We start from the raw sequence: 21,714 nt of genomic DNA, 5'->3' as shown, positions 1-21,714 counted from the left end.
TTTCTATTTCTCCCTTCATCCCCCGCTCTGTAGCCATCCCCATCAGTATATCACCCCAAGAACAATTCCCTTCCTCTCATTCTTCAACGTCATCTCTCCCTCCTGTACATCCATCACTGTCCGCTCCTCTTCCTATTCCCCTGAATACATGCAATCTTTTTTTAACTCATCCTCAATCTGTCTGTTTGTTGCATTAGAGTACTCTGGCCAAGGCTGGTCCTGTGAACATTGCTCTCTGTCTGTATCAGCATTCAGCAGGTAGGTCTACGTCAGCCCTGAAAGATGGCTAATAGCAATGACCTGCACCGAAGGAGAAGAGAAGGATAAAGAAAGAAAGAGAAAGTGGGTGAGTGAGGAAGATAGAGAGAGAGAGAGAGAGAGAGAGAGAGAGAGAGAGAGAGAGAGAGAGAGAGAGAGAGAGAGAGAGAGAGAGAGAGATGTCTCAAACCATGGCTTGGGAGTGAGAAGATTGACAGGTGTTTTCCCCATTCCAAACTATTAGGCTGTCTTGGACAGGTCCATCTTCACAGAGTGAAACTAAGTGGTATGAATGGTCATTTATATCCATATGTACTCTATACAGTTCATGCTTGGGAAAGGTAATTTAATCATGGTAACACAATTGTGTTGTATTCCAATACATTCCTCTCCACACAGAGACAAATCAATAGTGAGAAAGAGACTATGAGGACAGACCTCAGCGATTTATTCACAGATTACAGATAATACAGATCGCCTGCAAATGTGACCTATTAATGAACATACATAGATAACAAAGCCCAATAATACAAGTGTTTTAAAGAATAGCAGGGTCTATTCAATCACAGTGATTAATGACCCCACTTCCTCTATGGGTAGCCATACAACCTCCTGACACATTATCATGGACAGGGGTGTGTTTAATTTGACATTGCATCAATGTTGATATCATTTTCCATGATTTGATGGAGTAAACCAAATTTAACGGGAAAACATTTGCAATCCAAACATACTGTAAAAGCAGAGTTTTTTCCCTATACTCTAACTATGATGAATTTCCACTCAACTTTACAATGAGTACATTTCCATATGTTTTAACTAGTCTGCCTGGAATCTGCTAGTCTCCACATTGAAGATTATGTAACCATGGTTACCTGACCAAATGGACACACCCTTCTCATGTCAACCACATCAGTAGGAGCATTTCACTGTAAGGTGGGAGACACCTGTTGTATTCGGAGCACGTGACAAATAAACTTTGATTTGATCAGGACATCATATGTTATGCTTAAATCTTGACTGGTGTGTAGAAGAAAAAAGAGAGCGTACATACTGTCTGTATACATTACGTCAGTAAGATGTATGTGTCAAAGTACACCATTACATCCATGTGAAGGAAGGACACGTGGGCGTGTAAATATGCATTGGTGCGTTGCCCTCCCTGGTGGATTAGTTCCTGGAATATTAGTCTGCTTTCCTCTTACACTCAGATCATGCATTACCAAAACATTACTTGAAGCAGTGCAAAGCCTGTTGCACAAGTGCACATAGAGAACTTATAGTGTGTGAGTGAATGTTTTTTTCTCCATCAAATAAACAGCCAATTCTAAAAGAACATTCATGACAAGACCTGTCATGAACTGGAACCAATATGAATTTCAAAAGATCTATTTCTCTGTCATGTTGAAAACAAACACACTGTTTCCCCTGTGCCAGCCAGCCAGAGCTGCACATACGGGCCTTCTCAGAAGACGACAGTCACCGGTAACAGAAACACAAAGTTGTCATAGTGTCACGAAGTCGGTTCCTCTCCTTGTTCGGTGGTCGACATCACCGGTCTTCTAGCCATCGCCGATCCACCTTTCAATTTCCATTTGTTTTGTCTTGTTTTCCCACACACCTGGTTTACATTCCCTCATTACTAGTTGTGTATTTAACCCTCTGTTCCCCCCATATCATCTGTGTGAAATGGTTTGTTGTAAAGTGTTTGTGCACTCTGACTAGATCGCGACGGGTTATTTTGTACCCATATTTTGTTGTTCTGAGTGCCGTTGGTTTTGCATATTAAACTGCTCTGGTTATTACCCAGTTCTGCTCTCCTGCGCCTGACTTCCCTGCAGCCAGTCACGCACCACTTACACATAGCCCCATTGTCCTTGTCAATGTCCCCCTGAAATAGAGTTTATTATAGTGGGTGGAAAGGTTTGTCAGCCCCGGCCATGAGCCCCATGGCTGCTGGCAGGGAATCTCTCATTGGATAGTAATAGTTGTGGTTAGTGGGCCATTTCATTGAGATTGACAGTGAGTGGCAGGTAAAGAGGAGGAGGGGGAGGCGTCTGCCAAGCTACAGTGGATATGTGAGTTTCCTGCACTGCATTTACTGGCCTGTCACTGCAAGAACAGACGTTATGCGAAAGAGGAATTAACAGCCATACAAAGGAAGTCTGATGCTCTTGCTTCCATCTCACGAGGAGTGAAATATTATTATGATGTTCTATCTAATGTATATTGTGTTTTTGACAATTCCCAGCTCCATCATTTTGACATTTACAAAATGTAAAAAACAATTCCACAGTGGTTTCCTGGAGCGATGCATGGAACTTCAATGACATTGCAGCCCTGAACTGTCAGCATCTCAGCATCCTACAGATGCTGCTTTGGGATTTTTCCTAACTCAATCGCTCTCATTCACATGTACTGATTCATAAGAGGTGGATTTAGAGCTTTCTGCTTTGATGACTGGTGCAGAGAAATAGGAAACCAGTAGAAATAAATCAAATCAAATCAAATCCAATCAAATGTATTTATATAGCCCTTCGTACATCAGCTGATATCTCAAAGTGCAGTACAGATACCCAGCCTAAAACCCCAAACAGCAAGCAATGCAGGTGTAGAAGCACGGTGGCTAGGAAAAACTCCCTAGAAAGGCCAAAACCTAGGAAGCAACCTAGAGCAACCTAGAGAGGAACCAGGCTATGTGGGGTGGCCAGTCCTCTTCTGGCTGTGCCGGGTGGAGATTATAACAGAACATGGCCAAGATGTTCAAATGTTCATAAATGACCAGCATGGTCAAATAATAATAATCACAGGCAGAACAGTTGAAACTGGAGCAGCAGTACGGCCAGGTGGACTGGGGACAGCAAGGAGTCATCATGTCAGGTAGTCCTGAGGCATGGTCCTAGGGCTCAGGTCCTCCGAGAGAGAGAAAGAAAGAGAGAATTAGAGAAGGCATACTTAAATTCACACAGGACACCGGATAGGACAGGAGAAGTACTCCAGATATAACAAACTGACCCTAGCCCCCCGACACATAAACTACTGCAGCATAAATACTGGAAGCTGAGACAGGAGGGGTCAGGAGACACAGAAATAAGGCGTTGGTGTGTGATAGAGAATGAGATCCACCAAACCTGGGCAAAATAAGAAACTGGCTTGAACTGACTGAGCTAGTTTGACAAAAAATACTGTATGAATCACACCATTCCACACATTCAGTCACCTACAGCAAATTCCTTTGTTTATGGATTTGTGTAATTTCAAGAATTTCAGTGAGGTATTTTAATTTAACACAATGCATTCCAGTGCCAGTTTCCATTCAAATTGCTACATTGTGGATCTAAAAGGAGGTTATTATGCGTGAAATCCAAAGAAAATATGTTTAAACAAAACTAAAATAGCACGCACATACTGTAATTGATCGAGATTATCTGGGCATTTCATGCCAAGCAGCACTGTGCTTTACTGATTTACCTGACTATCAGGTACAAAGAACTGCCTTTCTTTTGGTGTGCAAAGTGCATAATTTGAATACTCTCTGATGCTTCATCTAATGATCATTTCCCCTCCTGCATCATTTCATACTTGTTTCATAAAATTAACATTACTTCTTACAATTGCGTTGGATATTAAACCGTATATGAATTATGGGACCATTGTAGAGGGAGACCATTTTCCGACTAGGGCTGCAAAATGCACTCATAAAATATATAGTAAAATAACTCTCTGCTATGCAGAACCATTCAGATTAAATTGACTTTTCCACTCAAGTAGCAAATGTCCCCTTGCACTGTAACCATGGAACCGAATGTAAAAAAAGGTATTTTAAATATGGATTGAAAATGTTCTCTCCGTTACCCCTGAAAATCACCTATTTGTTCATACATTAGAAGACACAGGGCCCACACTGTTATTGACATTGAATAGAACTGCATAGACTACAACTAGAAGCGGTGTCCATGGTCCTGAATGTAGACTAAAACCTTATTGGTGTAATTATTTGGGTAGACTTGCCTGGCTGAATTAGCTCTGACTGAGGGATAGCCCTAAATCTTAAGGCATTGAGACATATCCTATTGTGGCACTAGGTATGGACATCCATTCTTAACTATTAACTGCGCCTGATACTGTCTAATAGGTACAGTATATATACACACGTGGCCAGTTTATTAGGTACCTCATTCACGAAAATGGTTCGCTCCTACAGAGTGAGTCACGTAGTCATGGCTTGCTATATAAAGCAGGTAGACAGGCATCAAGGCATTAAGTTCCGTTTCGATTGAACGTTGGAGTGGGAAAAACGAGTGAGCTAAGCGACTTTGATCATTGTATGATTGTCGGTGCAAGGCGCACCGGTGTCAGTTTCTCAGAAATGGCTTTTCACTTTTCACGCACGACAGTGTCTAGAGTTTACCAAGAATGGTGTAACAAACAAAAACATACAGTCAGCTGCAGTCCTGTGGGTGGAAACAGCTCGTTGATGAGAGGTCGAAGGGGAATGGCAAGAATCGTGCAAGCTAACAGGCGGGCCACAAACTGACAAATAAAATGGCAGTAGAACAGTGTGCAGAACGGAATGACACACACATGTCCCTCTCACCACACACAACTTGTCGGTCCTTGTCACAGACGGGTATTGCGGCAGATGACCACACCGGGTTCCACTCCTATCAGCTAAAAACAAGAAAAAGCAGCTCTTTTTGGCACACGATCACCAACACTAGACAGTTGAGGAGTGGAAAAACATGGCCGGCTCCGACAAATCTCGGGTTCCTGATGCGCCATGCTGATGGCAGATTCAGGATTTGGTGTAAGCAGCATGAGTCCATGGCCCCATCCTGCCTGGTGTCAATGGTAGAAGTTGGTGGCGGTGGTGTAATGGTGTGGGGAATGTTTTTCTGGCACACGTTAGGTCCCTTTATACCAATTGAGCAACATTTCCATGCCCTGAAGAATTCACACACAGCCAGTAGTGGAGTAGATCCACGACATTAGACATAGACATAATAATTGATTCAATCAAGTGTTCCTGAAGAAACTATTCATCTGAAGCAGTGATCACCATAAGAAGATAGACATTTTGATAAATGGGGACTTTTTGGCACATCTGCTCCTGCTACGCCCTCTGGTGTTCATCCGGTGTCTTCTTGACCAGCTGCAATTCGTTCCATAATCAAGAAATCTACAAATACTCAGCCCTGCCACTTCCATTCTGCCTGTTTGTAATCTCTGCTCAGTCAGTTCATGATTCTAGCAATGTATGATTACGCAAGAGCCTGTTACGCTGCTGTGCCTGTTTCCCTGCCTGACACTGTTTATCCTCTCATTGCAGTTACCGCTGTCTCCTGTTCCACATCTCACCACCCAACTACCTTGCTCTGGATTTTACTCACCACCACTACCTTGGATTCCTCTCAGGACCTGTTTACCCTGTTCCAACTTGGCTAACTCCAACCTCTGTCTCCACATCTGGCTTTTCTGCAACTCGTCTGAGGTTCCCTGGATCTGCACTCCATATCTCTCTGTGTAACAACAAATATTTTGGTTCATTCGTCCCTGTTTCTACATCTGTCTGCTCTTGGGTTCCCCTGAGTCGCTCTGGATAACAGTACGATCTTGCCAAGATATGAACCCAGCAGACTCCACTACTCTTCACCAAATTCTTGTTGGTCAAGGCAACCTTCTTGAGCAACATGACCAAGCCCTGAACTTCATGGTCTCCAGCAGGGTTTTCACAAAGCCTGTGTGACCTACAGGTCCAAACCTCCGCCCAGAGTTCACAACCAGTCTCATGTCCCCCTTCTCCGCCCTGGGAGCCTTTTGTTCCAACTCCAGAGCGCTATGATGGTAATCTTGGCGCTTGCAGAGCCTTGTTCACTAGTATTTGAGAAACAGCCCTACTCTTATGCTAGTGAATGAGCCACGATTTATTTTTTGATTGGCTACCTTTGGGGAGCAGCGCTTTCCTGGGCAAATGAGGTGTGGGAGAGGCACCTATCTGCTTCTCCTATGGTGGATGCACAGATGAGATGAGGAAGGTCTTCGCTGAGACTCACTGAGACCCTCAAAGATGAGTTGGTGTCCAGAGAGGAGCCTGATGGACTTGACAAATTAATTTCTCTCTATCTGCATTGTCAAACGTCTCCGTGAGCATCAGAGGGGAGGTAGGGTTGCATGTCCCATAACATCTGCTTCAGTGCCTTGCTCTCTTTGTCTGACTGCATCACATCTCCAGGCATGTTCTAATCCTGAACCCATGCAGCTTGGCCAGATCCATTATCTCCAGAGAGGCGGTGGTGTCTCAGTACTAGGAGCTGTCTATTTGGTCTCCACTTGTTCCCTGTGCCCAGCAAGAGGGTGCTCAGCAGTAGTGGGGGATATACTGTTGAACCAAATCGCTTGCCCATCATCTCCCAGACCCTTTTCCTCTACCTGCTCATCGATTCAGGCGCCGACGAGCGCTTTCTGGACTGAGGGGTTGTTAATCAGTTGGGTCTGGACACTGTTTCGCTCGATTCACCTCTGGATGCCAACGCTCTCAATGGAAAGCTACTCTTCTGTGTTTTGGAGAGAACTGATCCTGTTATCCTGCGTCTCTCTGGAAATCACCAGGTAAAGATCAGTTTCCACATAATCGTCCTTGTAAGGCTCTGTTTGTGCCAGATTCAGTTCATTCTTATGATCTTCAATGGGCCCATTCTACTCCTGTCACCCTGGCATGACCCGGACTGTCACCTTCCTGCGTCAGCGATTTTGGTGGTCCACCACAAAGACGCTTGGGAATTCATCTCAGCCTGCTCTGTCTGTGCTCGGAACAAAACCTCCACCAAACCTACATCTGGTCTGCTTCTTCCCATACCCGGTCGCCCCTGGTCACACAGCTTTGGACTTCGTCACTGGCCTTCCCCCATCGAATGGTAACTGACATCCTCACTAATATTGACTGATTTTTTTTTTTTTGTTCTCCAAAGCGACTCACTTCATTCAACTCTCAAAGCTTCCTTCCTCCCGGGAGACTGCGGACCTGCTGGTATCCCATGTTACACGGCTGCATGGCATCCCTAGTGACATTGTTTCTGACAGAGGACTCCAGTTTACATCCCAGGTATGGAGAGCCTTCTGCACAGCTCTGGGTATTAAATACAGCATTTTGTCTGGATATCACCCCCAGACCAATGGCCAGACCGAGCGAGCCAACCAGGAGTTGGAAACTGCAATACGCTGTGACTTCGGCTAACCCTTCCTCCTGGAGTGCCCAGCTTCCCTGGGTTGAATATGCCCACAACACCTCATCAACGGCTCATCAGTTATGTCTCCCTTTGAGTGTGCTCTGGGTTACCAACCTCCCTTGTTCCCTGCCCAAGAGGCCGAAGTAGCGGTGCCCTCAGTCCAGGACGACATGTGCCATTGTCGTCGCACCTGGAGGAGGGCCCGGAGTGCCCTGCTTCGTGCCTCCACCAGGACCCAATCCCAAGCTAAACGTCGCCGTGCTTCAGCCCCAGTCTACACTCCAGGCCAAAAGGTATGGCTTTCATTTAAGGACTTGTTACTGAAAATGGTTTCCAAAGGAACTAGCTCCCAGACTCATTGGCCCCTTTTGAGATTGATCATATCATAAACCCCTCTGATGTTCATCTGAAACTCAGCCTCTCAATTTACTCCACCTTCCATGTATCCTTAATTAAACCAGTCTGCTCCAGTCCCCTGTCCTGTCCGGCAGCTGCTCCTCCACCCCCTCGGCTCATCGACCATCCTGCCTATACCATCCGGCGGCTTTGGATGTGCGCCATCAGGGCCCTACGCCCTCTGGTGTTCATATGGTGTCTTGACCTGCAGTTACTCCCCCTATACAGTCTCCCTCTCTCTGTGTGGTTGGAAACAGGTGTGCTGGAATCAGAGCAGATTGCTACCAGCTGCAACTAATGATCAGCTGCAACTCAACTCATCAGTTCATGATTCTAGCAATGTAGGATTACGCAAGATACTGTTACGCTGCTGTACCTGTTTCCCTGCCTGACACATTTATCCTCTCATTGCAGTTACCGCTGTCTCCTGTTCCACATCTCACCACCCAACTACCTTGCTCTGGATTTATTCACCACCACTACCTTGGATTCCCCTCAGGACCTGTTTACCCAGTTCTACTTGGTTAACTCCAACCTCAGTCTCCACATCTAGCTTTTCTGCAACTCACCTGAGCTTATATGAGCAAATATTTTGGTTCATTCATCCCTGTTTACCCATCTGTCTGCTCTTGGGTTCCCCTGTGTCGCTCCGCTCAACACTTTTGGGGATTAAAATAGCCACCATGGATCATGAGTTTCGTTGCTAGTCCTTCCGTGACCGTTAAACAAAACAAATTTTAAGTTATTTCTGAAACGGCATATTTCTTGTGTTAAACCTAAGAGGCTTTGTGGCGGTGTGCCTGTTCAGATTTTCCACTTTTCTGACGGGAGTGTGTCTCAGCACAAAGTGAAGAAATTAACTCTGAATTCAATGGAGCTGTAATGAGATTAGGACCGGGAAGTCAATCATTCAATGGCGAACTCCACATGAGCAGAGTGCTCATCCTCTTGTGCAAAAACAGTGTCAGGGGCAAGAATCCAAGCCACGTGAACATTTTAGCGCATATCATACATTTGCAGGTGTTTGGAAATTGTTCAGAAATCATAGATTAAAATCCATATTTTTGTGAATTGGTTAAAGTATGAGACATGGATTTGAAGTAATTTAGGTTACTTTCCTGTGAGTTCACACCAAAGCCCTGCATCTGTTTTCGTGACTCATAAACTGGTAATCATCTTACCTTATTTATTTCCCCTCTCTTCCCTGAGCCTCTCCTGTCATGGCCTTATCTTTCAGTCCCTTCCCTCCTGATGTTCTGGGCCAGCATTCCAATCAGGTCAGTCTGAGACGGCGAACAAAGAAGTCCTGTCCTGCTGCTACCTCCACTGGACCTTCAACCAGAGTAGCCCTGCCCTTCAACCAGAGTAGCCCTGCCTCCTCAGTCCTCCTTGAAAGTCACACAATATGAGTTCTGCCTCAGCAACTGGAAATGGCTGCAGGTTTTTACCATGGTAAATGCACACAGATTCATTTGTAATGTATTTTATCTATCCAAAACCAAGGCCAACCATGTCTGCCTCAAACACCAATGGAATGCATTAAAACATGTCAGTGTGACCACTGTAGGGCCTCCACAGCCTGATCTACATCCACCTATTAATGATCATCAAAATCAAGCTCTCTGATCAACCCAGAGAAATGCCAAATCAATAGTCCCTCTGCTCTTGTTTTCAATCTCTCTACCATATTGCTAATCCACCATGAATGACTGGACCAGTTAATTCTCTATGCAAACACAGAGCAATTGGCTTCAACAGTCTCCACGTGGACGTGGCAGATGGGTCCCAGGCAGATTGGGAAACTTCAAAGGGTCGGGAAATCAACTCTTTTTCGTATTCTCACTAACTCCAGTCTAATGTTTCTCTTTATGGCTCCCTTTTTACTTTCAGATGATTATAGCAACCATAGAAATGTACACACAGCAAAACAAACCCAGACAGAGTATAAACGTTCAGCATCTTCCATCAGAGTGAGGACCTCCGGGAAAACGGATATACCACAACGTCCATTAAAAACAGCTCTGATTTATTAGTGATTTTCTGCTTGATCTACGTTTAATATTGTGAACTGTAAGGTATCAGTGAAGCCCTTTCCAAAAGAAAATTACACGCTTGGACTCAGTCCTTTATGTGTTTGCTGAGTGGTGAATTTAAAGCCCATTCATATTCTATAGGCCCTAGACTTAAGAGATCTCTTGCAATTCCTCCATTTGGTTCCGGTCAAGAATCCACTGTGCTGTAGAAAAAAACAAGGGAAGCGCTGCAACATCCGGGACTCGCATTAGCCACTGGTGGGAAATGGTGATTCATAAAGAAAGTAACCATATTTTTTCTGTTTTTTCCCCCACCTTTTCCACCTCACCCTTAAAGGAGGAAATGGATGCCTTTGCACACTGAATGGAGAATATTTCATTTTTGAACACGGTCCACAGGGATAGGAGTGTATAAATCGGCATAGATTCACTTCGGAGGGTAAGATGAAACGACTCAATATCGCCATCTGCCGGCCTTTGGGCTCAAATTCTCAGTCGGCTCTATGACTCTGGAGCAGAGTGAAAAAAACTTGTATTGGTATTGTTTGAATAGAACACACATGACCAAAGCTGGACGCTACAACTTGGTCTCAGAGCATTTTGTAATAATCTATATGTAAATCTGACACACTACATTAAGCATGATATGTTACGTGTCGTACAGTATGTTTTAATTTGTGGATGTTCATAATATGATATGAATTCCAATTTGTTGTGGCTAATGTGGCTAGGTGGCTAACGTCAGATAGACTAGGGGTTAAGGTTAGAGTTAGGTGTTAGGTTAAAGGGTTATGGTTTGGGTTAGGGGAAGGGTTAGTTAACATGCTGAGTAATAGCAAAATAGCTAAAGTAATAAGTAGTTGCAAAAATGCTAAAGTTGAGAATATACTCCTACCCATCCACCCCAACCAACCACCCTTCTTTAATTGTTGCCTTAAATAAGTAGCTTTCTGTCTTATGTAACAAAGTCCTGAATTTACATTTACTATGTTACTATACTAGTCTATGAGCCCAGCCTGGACTGAGTAGCAGCAGTATACTTCACCTGATGTCCCATTAACCATGCACAAGTGACACACTGAGGGTTTTGCACCAGAACAACATTTGTCCTCAGGGACAGAGTTTTACATTTTAATGTTGCAACTCATAAACATGTACAGTAGCTCATTTCTAAGGAGTGTCTTCCTCTTTATCTTAAATGTGTGAGGTAAAATATAATCAACCTCCACGGAATTGACTTGGAAACACTTGCTTTTATGACATTGCTGCAAAGAACAATTACACACACGCACACACTTGCACACACTCGCAAGCACACCTTCATTCACTTATTCTCTATCACACGCACACACGCCATCACCCAGACAGATGCTGTAAAGCTGTGTGTAGTGTGAGAGGAAGTGTGGTGTGGTGCCTGTCTTGGGGACACCGAGGACATTCACTAACGTCGCTTCTCATTTGGGCAGCCCGACTCCGGACGCGTGCTTTCTCAAAGTGAAGCATGCGCACACATCACTGAGCGGCGACTGATGTAGGCTACAGCTCAGGTAAGATCGGCTTTCATGTAACTTTTATCTGTAAAATAATTCTAGGCAGTTATATATATTGAAATAGAGGAGGTCATGGGTGTGGTGGTGTGGCTGCTTTAACTATAGTGAATGGACGGATTTGTGCGGTTCAACAGCGTGTCAAATAACTACATAAGTTATTAATCAATGCACAGGCGGCTGTTTTTAGCGTGGGCTTCTACATGCATTATTTGATAATGGTGTAGACTGAAAATAATTATTAGATGCGACGGGGTGTCGGTGACAGAGTGCACTCGATCACATCACTGACATGACAGGCTCAGAATATTTAACTGGTCAATGACAAATGGGACGTCCGCTAGATTGACTTGGTTTTATATCAATCACAATGATAGATAGCTTCACCCCATGTGTAACTGTATGAAAACTGAAATTATTAAAAGTTTAGACTTAATTGGAATGCATTTTTTTTATTGAAAAAAACATTCCTCACCCCAGGGCTCTTCAACGGATGAAATAGGGAAACATGGTTGTATGTCCCGCCAATAAATGACCAGATCAGAAACAGAGTGCACATTTTTCTTTATTGCATTATTTCTATCCTGCAGGCATAACATTTTGTCAGAGCCATAATACACCATACTAATTGCCTATAGAGCACTAAGTACCCACAGGTTAAATCAACGTTTTTTCCACGTCATTTCAATGAAATTGCGTTGAACCAACGTATAATAGACGTTGCATTGACGTCTGTGCCCAGTGGGCAAGCTATACAAACTATGCAAACTTGAAATATGCCACATATCCTACCCCACTGCTGTATAACCTACCAAAATGCAAGTCTGAAATGTCTGAATATTCAAGCTTCAACACCTGAACTCAAGTCTCTCACAGCCTTTGTCTATACCTGAGAAAAATATAGTGACACTTTAAGCAAAATTCAAAGTTATTGCTGTTTAGTGTAACCAATAGCAATCTGTGAGATGCTTTCATACCTAATTTAATCAGAATGAATAAAGTTTACAAGTGGACATTATGTGTGCATAGAGGTATAATTGCTGCGCATGTTAATAATAACAGGGGCTTAGAGTGTATGCCTGTGTGTTTGTGCATGATGCATCTCTCCTCTTTAGCCCATGATTACGCACGCGAGAGTCAATGGACAGGCATCTCGAGCCAGTAGCACAGGCAGTGAGAGCAGCGCGAGCACATTCTGTCTGCGGTAGCCTAGTTGAATGCCACTGAGCACCACCCAACTTCAGTGGCACAGATGTGTCTGGTCGTCTCTCGTCTGTACTTCAATGTCTGTAATTATCTCTCGTAGTCGAGGAAGAGCGGTCGTGGGCGACACACAACAAACAACAAGGTCCGCAGCATATTTAAGCACATTTAGCCACTGTTGAATGCAGGTGGCAGAACGCAGTCGCTGTCCCTGGTGCTGAATGCGCTCGCCAGTCGATCTGCGGCAAGCGTTGCGAGACAGTAAACGTTTTTTGGTCGAGAAAATACCCATGGACTGACGTGAATGCTGAACAACCAAGCGGTTAACATAGCGCTGTGCAGAGTAAATTGGATCTCAAGTCCTCTAATGCTTGAAGGATGGAGAGATTTTTCCTGTCAACCGTGCCACTGATAATTCTCAGCTGCCTATGTGTCTCTCGCGTTTTAGCGGGTAAGTTAATATTTATGTAGGCTACTTAAAAATATATATATTTTTCAGCAATTATTCACCAGGGCATTCACGTATTCGCCATGCAGTGAGAACGCTAAGGTTAATGTGTGAGCGTTAGGGTGATTGCATTGGTGTTCGTGCAAATAAACGATGGGAATAAGTGAATGTTTGTCCTAATTTGTTTCTAATTGGCATTTAGGCTAGCCTATTCTGTGCAATGAGTGATGAAGCCTGTGTGTGTGTGTAAGATCCTGTATTGATAGAATGCTCCAGACATTTTACACTGGGACTGGTCTATACTGGTGAAGAAACCAAAGAATTTGGTAATATAATAGGATATCTTTGGGAAAAACACTCGATATGCTATGGAACAATAGCAGTTACGTTTCTGGATTTAAAGGTTAGACAAATTGATTTGTAACAATTCAGCACTTACTTTATGTTTCGAGGATTTTTGAATTACTGTAGCCTATTTCATATATAGTACCAATAAGCAAGATTAGTACTAGACGTTGAGCCAAGCAGTTGCCAAATGGTTACTTTCATAAGATTTAGACTCATATGATGTTAAACTGACTTAACCCGAACATGTTCATAGATAACCAACTGTGTGTGTCTGTGTTCCAAGTAAAGCTGATCTTTGAATTTAATTAAGTAGCACAATGTACAGGTTCAAGCCTAATGTCCCAGGTAATGAAATAGCTTTAATAAAATAATATATTTTTTACTATCCAGAAATCTTTTTTTGGGCTGTGATTCACATGTACTGTTATTACATAATGATGGAGTAGGAAAACAAATCTATGCAGATCTTATTCTAAACACATCACAGTAATATGTCATATCTATACAGCAAGGGACCAAAATAACAGTTAATGGACCACTGGCACACGTTGCTATACAATCTTTGGAAGAAAATAACAATTTCACATTGTTCCTTGGAAGGCGTGCTGGCAGATCTATGTGTGGGAGTGAGCCCGGGGAATAGACTGGTGAGAAGAACCCCAGCAGAATCCATATTGTGCCTGCCCGAAACACATGAGTGCTGTGGCTTTCACAGCTCATCTTGACGGACTGCTGCTAATCAAACTGACACACTACTGCAATAAGAATTCACCTCTGGTCCACACAACCCTGCCCTCTCCAGCATTTACATTTCAGCTGGATTGCATTGCTCCCATCGTCCTCCTCTTTATACCACCTATCTCTCTTTCGCACACACACTCATACATACACACAGATACTTAGACACAGCCTAGACACAGAAAATTTCATGCATGCACACACACACACACACACACACATCCTTCCTGTGTAAGCACATCATGTTTTGCAAAAAGTGGAGTGCACATATGGGTGGCATGGCTCCTCAATCTAGATTCTCATATCCTCTTCTCTGGTTACCTGTCATGCTTTCCTTTCTCCTCTACATTGACTTTCTAAAGACTTTTGAGAAGAAACACATTCTGAAGAGTATTTTAGACAAGTGCAATGTTCCCTCCAATCCAATCTCCATCCAGAAGTGCCCTTGACTCTCTCCACTTAACACTTCTACTAAGGAGATGGACGAGGATTAATGGTCTCTCTGATTGTCTGAGTGTTCTTCAATCCTGGTCCTCGAGACCCACAGGGTATTAGAACTGGACTGGAAAAAAGCCTGCACACTCGGTGTATCCCTAGGTCCACTGGATTGAAGAACACTATTAGATCTATGAATTAGGGGCTAGCTGCATCGCTATGTGTATTGTCTCTCTAGTACTGTCTGGTGAAATGACATACAATAGGTGAAAGTTACTGTGGCTATAAGGAGTTTGATGTAGATGGAGCAAATTCTCTCTGCGCTGCCTGCAGGACTGGCTCATGAGTCAGTGCTTTATTCAATCGTACAGCACAATCAGAATGTATTAAACAATTAGTGTGAGTAGGACGGACAAATTGAAACAAGCGTGTGGGTGGGCGTCAACACACTGTAAACTTTACAGTTGTGACATCCTTTAATGTGTTTCTGTTTAATGTGAGTCATAAAGTGTAAGTTGCCCTGGACTACGAATACAAAGCTAATGTTTCCATTTAAAATTAACCTCACACTCTTAACGTGGGTGTAAATTCCACCAGACATTGCACTGCTCTGAAACAGGCTCGCCATGACACACAATAAATCAGTCAATCAACAAATCAAATCAACCAATCAATCAATCAAATAATTAAACAGTGACCAATTAGTAGAAATGCCCAGCAAGTCCTCCTTTAGGGACCCTTTCATGTTCTGATGAACCGAGTAGCTGTTCTAAAGAAACATGTTCAACTCCCCCAATGAGGACTCTAATGCTCGTGAACCAGAGGAGTCTTGGCACTCCCTAACCCTGCCACAGATTGTCAGTAGCGGTAGTATATTAACTGTCAAGTGTCAAGTCATCACACCATCCACCTGGAGGAGTTACAGCACCCAGACAGAGTAGCCAAAGGTAGTTAAACACTCATCATCTCCACTCTACTGCCAAATTACTAGCTGTGGAAATGATGATGTCGCCGGAGGGGATGGCTCCAAACCAACTGTGCTATTTTGTTTGTTTTTTCGCATTGTTTGTAACTTATTTTGTACATAAAATTGCTGCTACCGTCTCTTATTACAGAAAATAGCTTCTGAACATCAGAACAGCGATAACTCACCTCAAACTGGATGAAGATTTATTCTTTATAGAGTCCAACATGAAGGATACACTGCTTCCCGGAGACCAGGTCCAAATCCCCATCATTTGCATGAAGAAAAGACAGAGATACAGGGGCGAAGGTCCTGTGAGGATTCGTAGGCGAGTGAGTAAATTGCCACTACCAACGGTTCTATAGGCCAATGTGCAATCATTGGAAAACAAACTGGATGATCTACTGTTGAGACTATCCTACCAACGGTACATTAAAAACTGTAATATCTTATGTTTCATGAGTCATGGCTAAACGTAAACTGTTTACCACACTATCTACCAAGAGAGTTCTCATATTATTCGCAGCCGTCTATTTACCACCACAGTAAGACAGTAAGAAGGCCAAAGCAAACAAGAAAATGCTCATCCAAAAGTGTCACTCCTAGTGGCCGGGGACTTTAATGAAGGCAAACTGAAATCAGTTTTACCTCATTTCTACCAGCATGTCGCATGTGCAAACAGAGGTAAAAATAACTCTAGACAACCTTTACTCCACACACAGAGACGCATACAAAGCTCCCTCGCCCTCCATTTGGCAAATCTGATCATGATTCTATCCTCCTGGTTCCTGCATGCAAGCAAAAACTAAAACAGGAAGTACCAGTGACTTGCTTAATGATGCGGATGCTACGCTACAGGACTGTCTTGCAAGCACAGACTGGAATATGTTCCGTGATTCATCCAACGGCATTGAGGAGTATACCACCTCAGACACTGGCTTCATCAATAAGTGTATCGATGACGTCGTCCCCACAGTGACCGTACGTACATATCCCAACCAGAAGCCATGGATTACAGGCAACATCCGCACCGATCTAAAGGCTAGCGCTACTGCTTTCAAGGAGTGGGACACTAATCCGGACACTTATAAGAAATCCCACTATGCCCTCAGATTGAATCCTACTACACCGGCTCCGACTTTTGTCGGATGTGGCAGGGCTTGCAAACTATTGTTGACTACAAAAGGAAACCCAGCTGCGAGCTGCCTAGTGACGCGAGCCTACCAGATGAGCTAAATGCCTTTCATGTTCGCTTCGAGGCAAGCAACACTGAAGCATGCACGAGAGCACCAGCTGTTCTGGACGACTGTATGATCACGCTTTCCGTAGCAGATGTGACCAAGACCTTTAAACAGGTCAACATTCACAAGGCCGCGGGGCCAGACGGATTACCAGGGCGTGTACTCAGAGCATGCACGGACCAACTGGCAAGTGTCTTCACTGACATTTTCAACCTCTCCCTGACCGATCCGTAATACCTACATGTTTCAAGCAGACCGCCATAGTCCCTGTAACCAAGAAAATGAAGGTAACCTGCCTAAATGACTACCGCCCTGTAGCACTCACATCAGAAGCCATGAAGTGCTTTGAAAGAATGGTCATATCTACACCAAAGTCCCGGAAACCCTAGACCCACTTCAATTTGCCTACTTCCCAACAGATCTACAGATTACGCAATCTCAATCACACTTCACAATGCACTTTCCCACCTGGACAAAAGGAAAACCTACGTAGGAATGTTGTTCATTGACTACAGTTTAGCGTTCAACACCATAGTACCCACAAAGCTCATCACTAAGCTAAGAACCCTGGGACTAAACCCCTCCCTCTGCAACTGGATCCTGGACTTCCTGACAGACCGCCCCCAGGTGGTAATGGTAGGCAACAACAAATCTGCCACACTGATCCTCAACACTGGGACCCCTCAGGGGTGCATGCTTAGTCCCCTTCTGTACTCCCTGTTCATCCACGACTGCGTGGCCAAGTGCGACTCCAACACAATCACCACACAACAGTGGTAGGCCTGATCACCAACAACGATGAGACAGCCTATAGGGAGGAGGTCAGAGACCTGGCAGTGTGGTGCCAGGACAACAACCTTTCCCTCAATGTGAGCAAGACAAAAGAGATGATCGTGGACTACAGGAAAAGGAGAGCCGAAAGGCATCCATTAACATCGACAGGGCAGTAGTGAAGCGGGTCGAGAGTTTCAAGTTCCTTGGTGTCCACATCACCAACAAACTATCATAGTCCAAACACAACAAGACAGTCGTGAAGAGGGCACGACAACACCTTTTCCCCTTCAGGAGACTGAAAAGATTTGGCATGGGTCCACAGATCCTCAAAAAGTGTTGCAGCTGCACCATTGAGAGTATCCTGACCAGTTGCATCACCGCCTGGTATGGCAACTGTTCGGTATCCAACCGTAAGGCGCTACAGAGGGTAGTGCATACTGCCCAATACATCACTGGGGCCAAGGTTCCTGCCATCCAGGACCTATATACTGGGCGTGTCAGAGGAAGGCCCAAAAAATTGGCAAAGACTCCAGTCACCCAAGTCATAGACTCGTCTCTCTGCTACTGCACGGCAAGTGGTACAGGAGCGGCAAGTGTTAGCCCAAAATTCACATTATTAATAGCTTCTATCCCCAAACCATAAGACTACAGAACAATGAATCAAATGGCCACCCAGACTATTTATATTGACCCCCCCCACTGCTGCTACGCTGTTAATTATCTACGCATAGTCACTTTATCTTTATCTACATGTACTGTACAAATTACCTTTACTAACCTGTACCCCCACACATTGACTTGGTACCGGTACCCCTTGTATATAGCCTTGTTATTGTGATGTCAACTGCATTGTTGGTTAAGGGCTTGTAAGTAAGAATTTCACAGTAATGTGCCAAATAAAATGTGATTTGATTTGGCTAAAAAGTTATTTCAATAATATTTACTGGTGAGGTGGTTTATCAGAAAAGCATCTAAAATCACAGTATGTTAAACAAACTAGGGGACATGCACTGTTGTTCCTGAAGGTCTGTCTTCAACATGCTCTTTCTTCACTTTAGTCTTATATTGTTCTCCTTTATGCTAAATAATGTTCTGAATCTTTCGAAATATGAATAATACGAATATTATCCCATAGCTACTGTTTTGAACTTCATCTGGCTCGGCTGATTTCTCTAAATGGCTGGTTGTTATCTAGGCCAACCACTTCTGATTGGGTGAATCATCACAGTTTCAAAAGAGCAGGCTGTTTAAACTCGGACAATACCCAGCAGACAGACACACAACCAAAAGAGGAGGAAACAGAACATGCGTGGGGTTATACAGCAAAAGGAAGGGTACCTTACACGTACGTACTACATGTATGGGGGCTGTTTGGAGGCAGCGCATTTTACGACATGAGTAGAGTGTGTGCCAGTGTCTGCTTGAGTGTGTGTTTATGCATGTGTGTGGTAACAGTTTAATAGTAATCAAATAGTAATCATTCATTGGCTGGCTGTATTATTAAATGTTTAATGAGTTATCTGGCAGTAGAACTGTAGACAAAAGTAGAGAATTCTCTCAAGAGGGCATTTGCAGCTCAGCATACACATAAATTAAAGCCATTACCAGCACTAACAAGCACTAATAAAGCCATGTTACCCCTGTTAATCAAACAGAACAGCTTTAATGACACGCTGATGGTATTTTTGAACACAGCAGGCAAACACACTAGAGAGAACAGATAAAATGCTTCCGAGATAAAATGGCGCCGGAGCAGAAGGAAGAGGTTTTACATGCCCCCAACCAATTATGTTTTTTATTATTTTATCTGTGTTAATTTGTAAGTAAGTCTTTAATTAAATTTGTACATAATGTTGCCGTCTCTTATGACCGAAAATAACTTCTAGAAATCAGGACTGCAATTACTCACAACAGACTAGCAGAATCTATTTTCTTCTTTGAAGTCTCTCAAACAAGCCAGAAGGGGGAGTATATACGGCTCCCTTGGGAACAGGTCCTGACCCCCGTGATCTGCGTGAAGAGGAGGTGGAGAAAGAGAGGCTGGAGAGCGGGCTGCCTGCTGAGAATTCCGAAGGCAATCGAATAAACCCCCACTTCCCTAAATTCTGCTAGCAAACGTGCAATCTTTGGACAATAAAATCGGCAAGTTACGGGGATGATTAAACTACCAACGGGACATTCAAAACTGTAACATCTTATGCTTCACGGAGTCGTGGCTGAACGACGACAATATCAACATACAGCTGGCTGGTTATACAATGTACAGGCGGGATAGAACAGCGGCATCTGGTAAGACAAGGGGTGGTGGACTATGTATTTTTGCAAATAACAGCTGGTGCACTATATCTAAGGAAGCCTCGAGCTATTGCTCACCTAGGTTGAGTATATCATGATAAGCTGTAGACCACACTACCTACAGAGAGAGTTCTCATTTGTATTCTTCGTAGCAGTTTATATACCACCTCAGTCAGAGGCTGGAACTAAGATTGCATTGAATGAGCTGTATTCCGCCATAATCAAACAAGAAAACGCTCACCCAGAGGCGACGCTAGTCGCCGGGGACTTTAATGCAGGGAAACTTAAAATCAGTTTTACCAAATTTCTATCATCATGTTAAATGTGCAACCAGAGAGAAAAAAAACTATGGACCACCTATACTCCACATATAGAGACACTTACAGTACAAAGATCTCCCTTGCCCTCCATTTGGCAAATCTGACCATAATTCCATCCTCCTGAATCCTGCTTACAAGCAAAAATTAAAGCAGGAAGCACCAGTGACTTGATCGCTAAAAAAATGGTCAGATGAAGCAGATGCTAAACTGCAGGACTGTTTTGCTATCACAGACTGGAATATGTTCCGGGATTCATCCAATGGTATTGAGGAGTACACCACATTTGTCATTGGCTTCATCAATAAGTGTATCGAGGACGTCGTCCCCACTTTGACCATACGTACATACCCCAATCAGAAGCCATGGATTACCGGCAACATCCACACTGAGCTAAAGGCCAGAGCTGCCACTTTCAAGGAGCGGGACTCGAACCCGGAAGCTTATAAGAAATCCCACTATGCCCTCAGACGAGGGAGAGGGGGGAGGGGGTATTGTCGGGCCTCTCCTTGTTCGGGCGGCGCTCTGCGGTCGGTGTCGCCGGTCTTCTAGCCATCATCGATCCACTTTTCATTTTCCATGTGTTTTGTCTTGTTTTTCCTCACACCTTGTTTCAATTCCCTCAATCATTTGTTGTGTATTTAACCCTCTGTTCCCCCTCATGTCTTTGTGTGTGATTGTTTTTTGTAAGTGCTTGTGCACGTGTTGTTTGGTGCGCGACGGGTTTTGTACCCAATTATTCTTGTGCCGTGGGTTTTGCTAATAAACTGCTCCGGCTATTAAGTTCTGCTCTCCTGCGTCTGACTTCCTGCCACCGATTACGCATCCCTTACATTACTGCTGCTCTATAATTACTTGCTATTTTTTATCTTTTATTTTTATCCATATTCTTTTTAAACTGCACTGTCGGTTAGGGGCTCTGTAAGGTTGTATTCGGCGCATTTGACTAATAAAAATGTATTCTATTTGATTCTGTGAGGGTATGTATTTAGGAACTGTTGAGTATGGTTAACTGAAATACATCTCAACACAACAGCATCTGTTCAGTGTCTTTTTACAGTGGAACTCATTTCAGCAGCTTATTTTCCAGCGCACCATGTAATGTACTCCAGAGCATCATGAAGTGTACTCCAGCGCACCATGTAGTGTACTCCAGCACATCATGAAGTGTACTCCAGCGCACCATGTAGTGTACTCCAGCGCACCATGTAGTGTACTCCAGCGCATCATGAAGTGTACTCCAGCTCACCATGTAATGTACTCCAGCGCACCATGTAATGTACTCCAGCACACCATGTAATGCACTCCAGGGCACCATGTAATGTACTCCAGCGCACCATGTAATGTACTCCAGGGCACCATGTAATGTACTCCAATGCATCATGTAGTGTACTCCAGCACACCATGTAATGTACTCCAGGGCACCATGTAATGTACTCCAGCGCACCATGTAATGTACTCCAGGGCACCATGTAGTGTACTCCAGCTCAC

The 21,714-nt window shown here is 43.9% G+C and overlaps 1 protein-coding gene across 2 annotated transcripts in view; it reads left to right on the top strand.

Annotated features, from left to right (window-relative positions):
- The first annotated feature begins 12,678 nt into the window (after positions 1-12,678).
- fndc5a (fibronectin type III domain containing 5a) overlaps positions 12,679-21,714 on the top strand; it is a 45,362-nt gene continuing 36,326 nt past the window's right edge. For both annotated transcript variants that reach the window (XM_035742242.2, XM_035742243.2), the window contains exon 1: positions 12,679-13,114. In XM_035742242.2, the coding sequence (XP_035598135.1) occupies positions 13,042-13,114 (73 nt within the window). In that variant the 5' untranslated portion in view covers positions 12,679-13,041. The remainder of the gene's footprint in view (positions 13,115-21,714) is intronic.

Source organism: Oncorhynchus keta, chromosome 29, assembly GCF_023373465.1.
Source record: "Oncorhynchus keta strain PuntledgeMale-10-30-2019 chromosome 29, Oket_V2, whole genome shotgun sequence".
NCBI lineage: Eukaryota > Metazoa > Chordata > Actinopteri > Salmoniformes > Salmonidae > Oncorhynchus > Oncorhynchus keta.
Note: the sequence above shows the minus strand (reverse complement) of the source record. Positions and strands in the feature narration are given on the sequence as shown.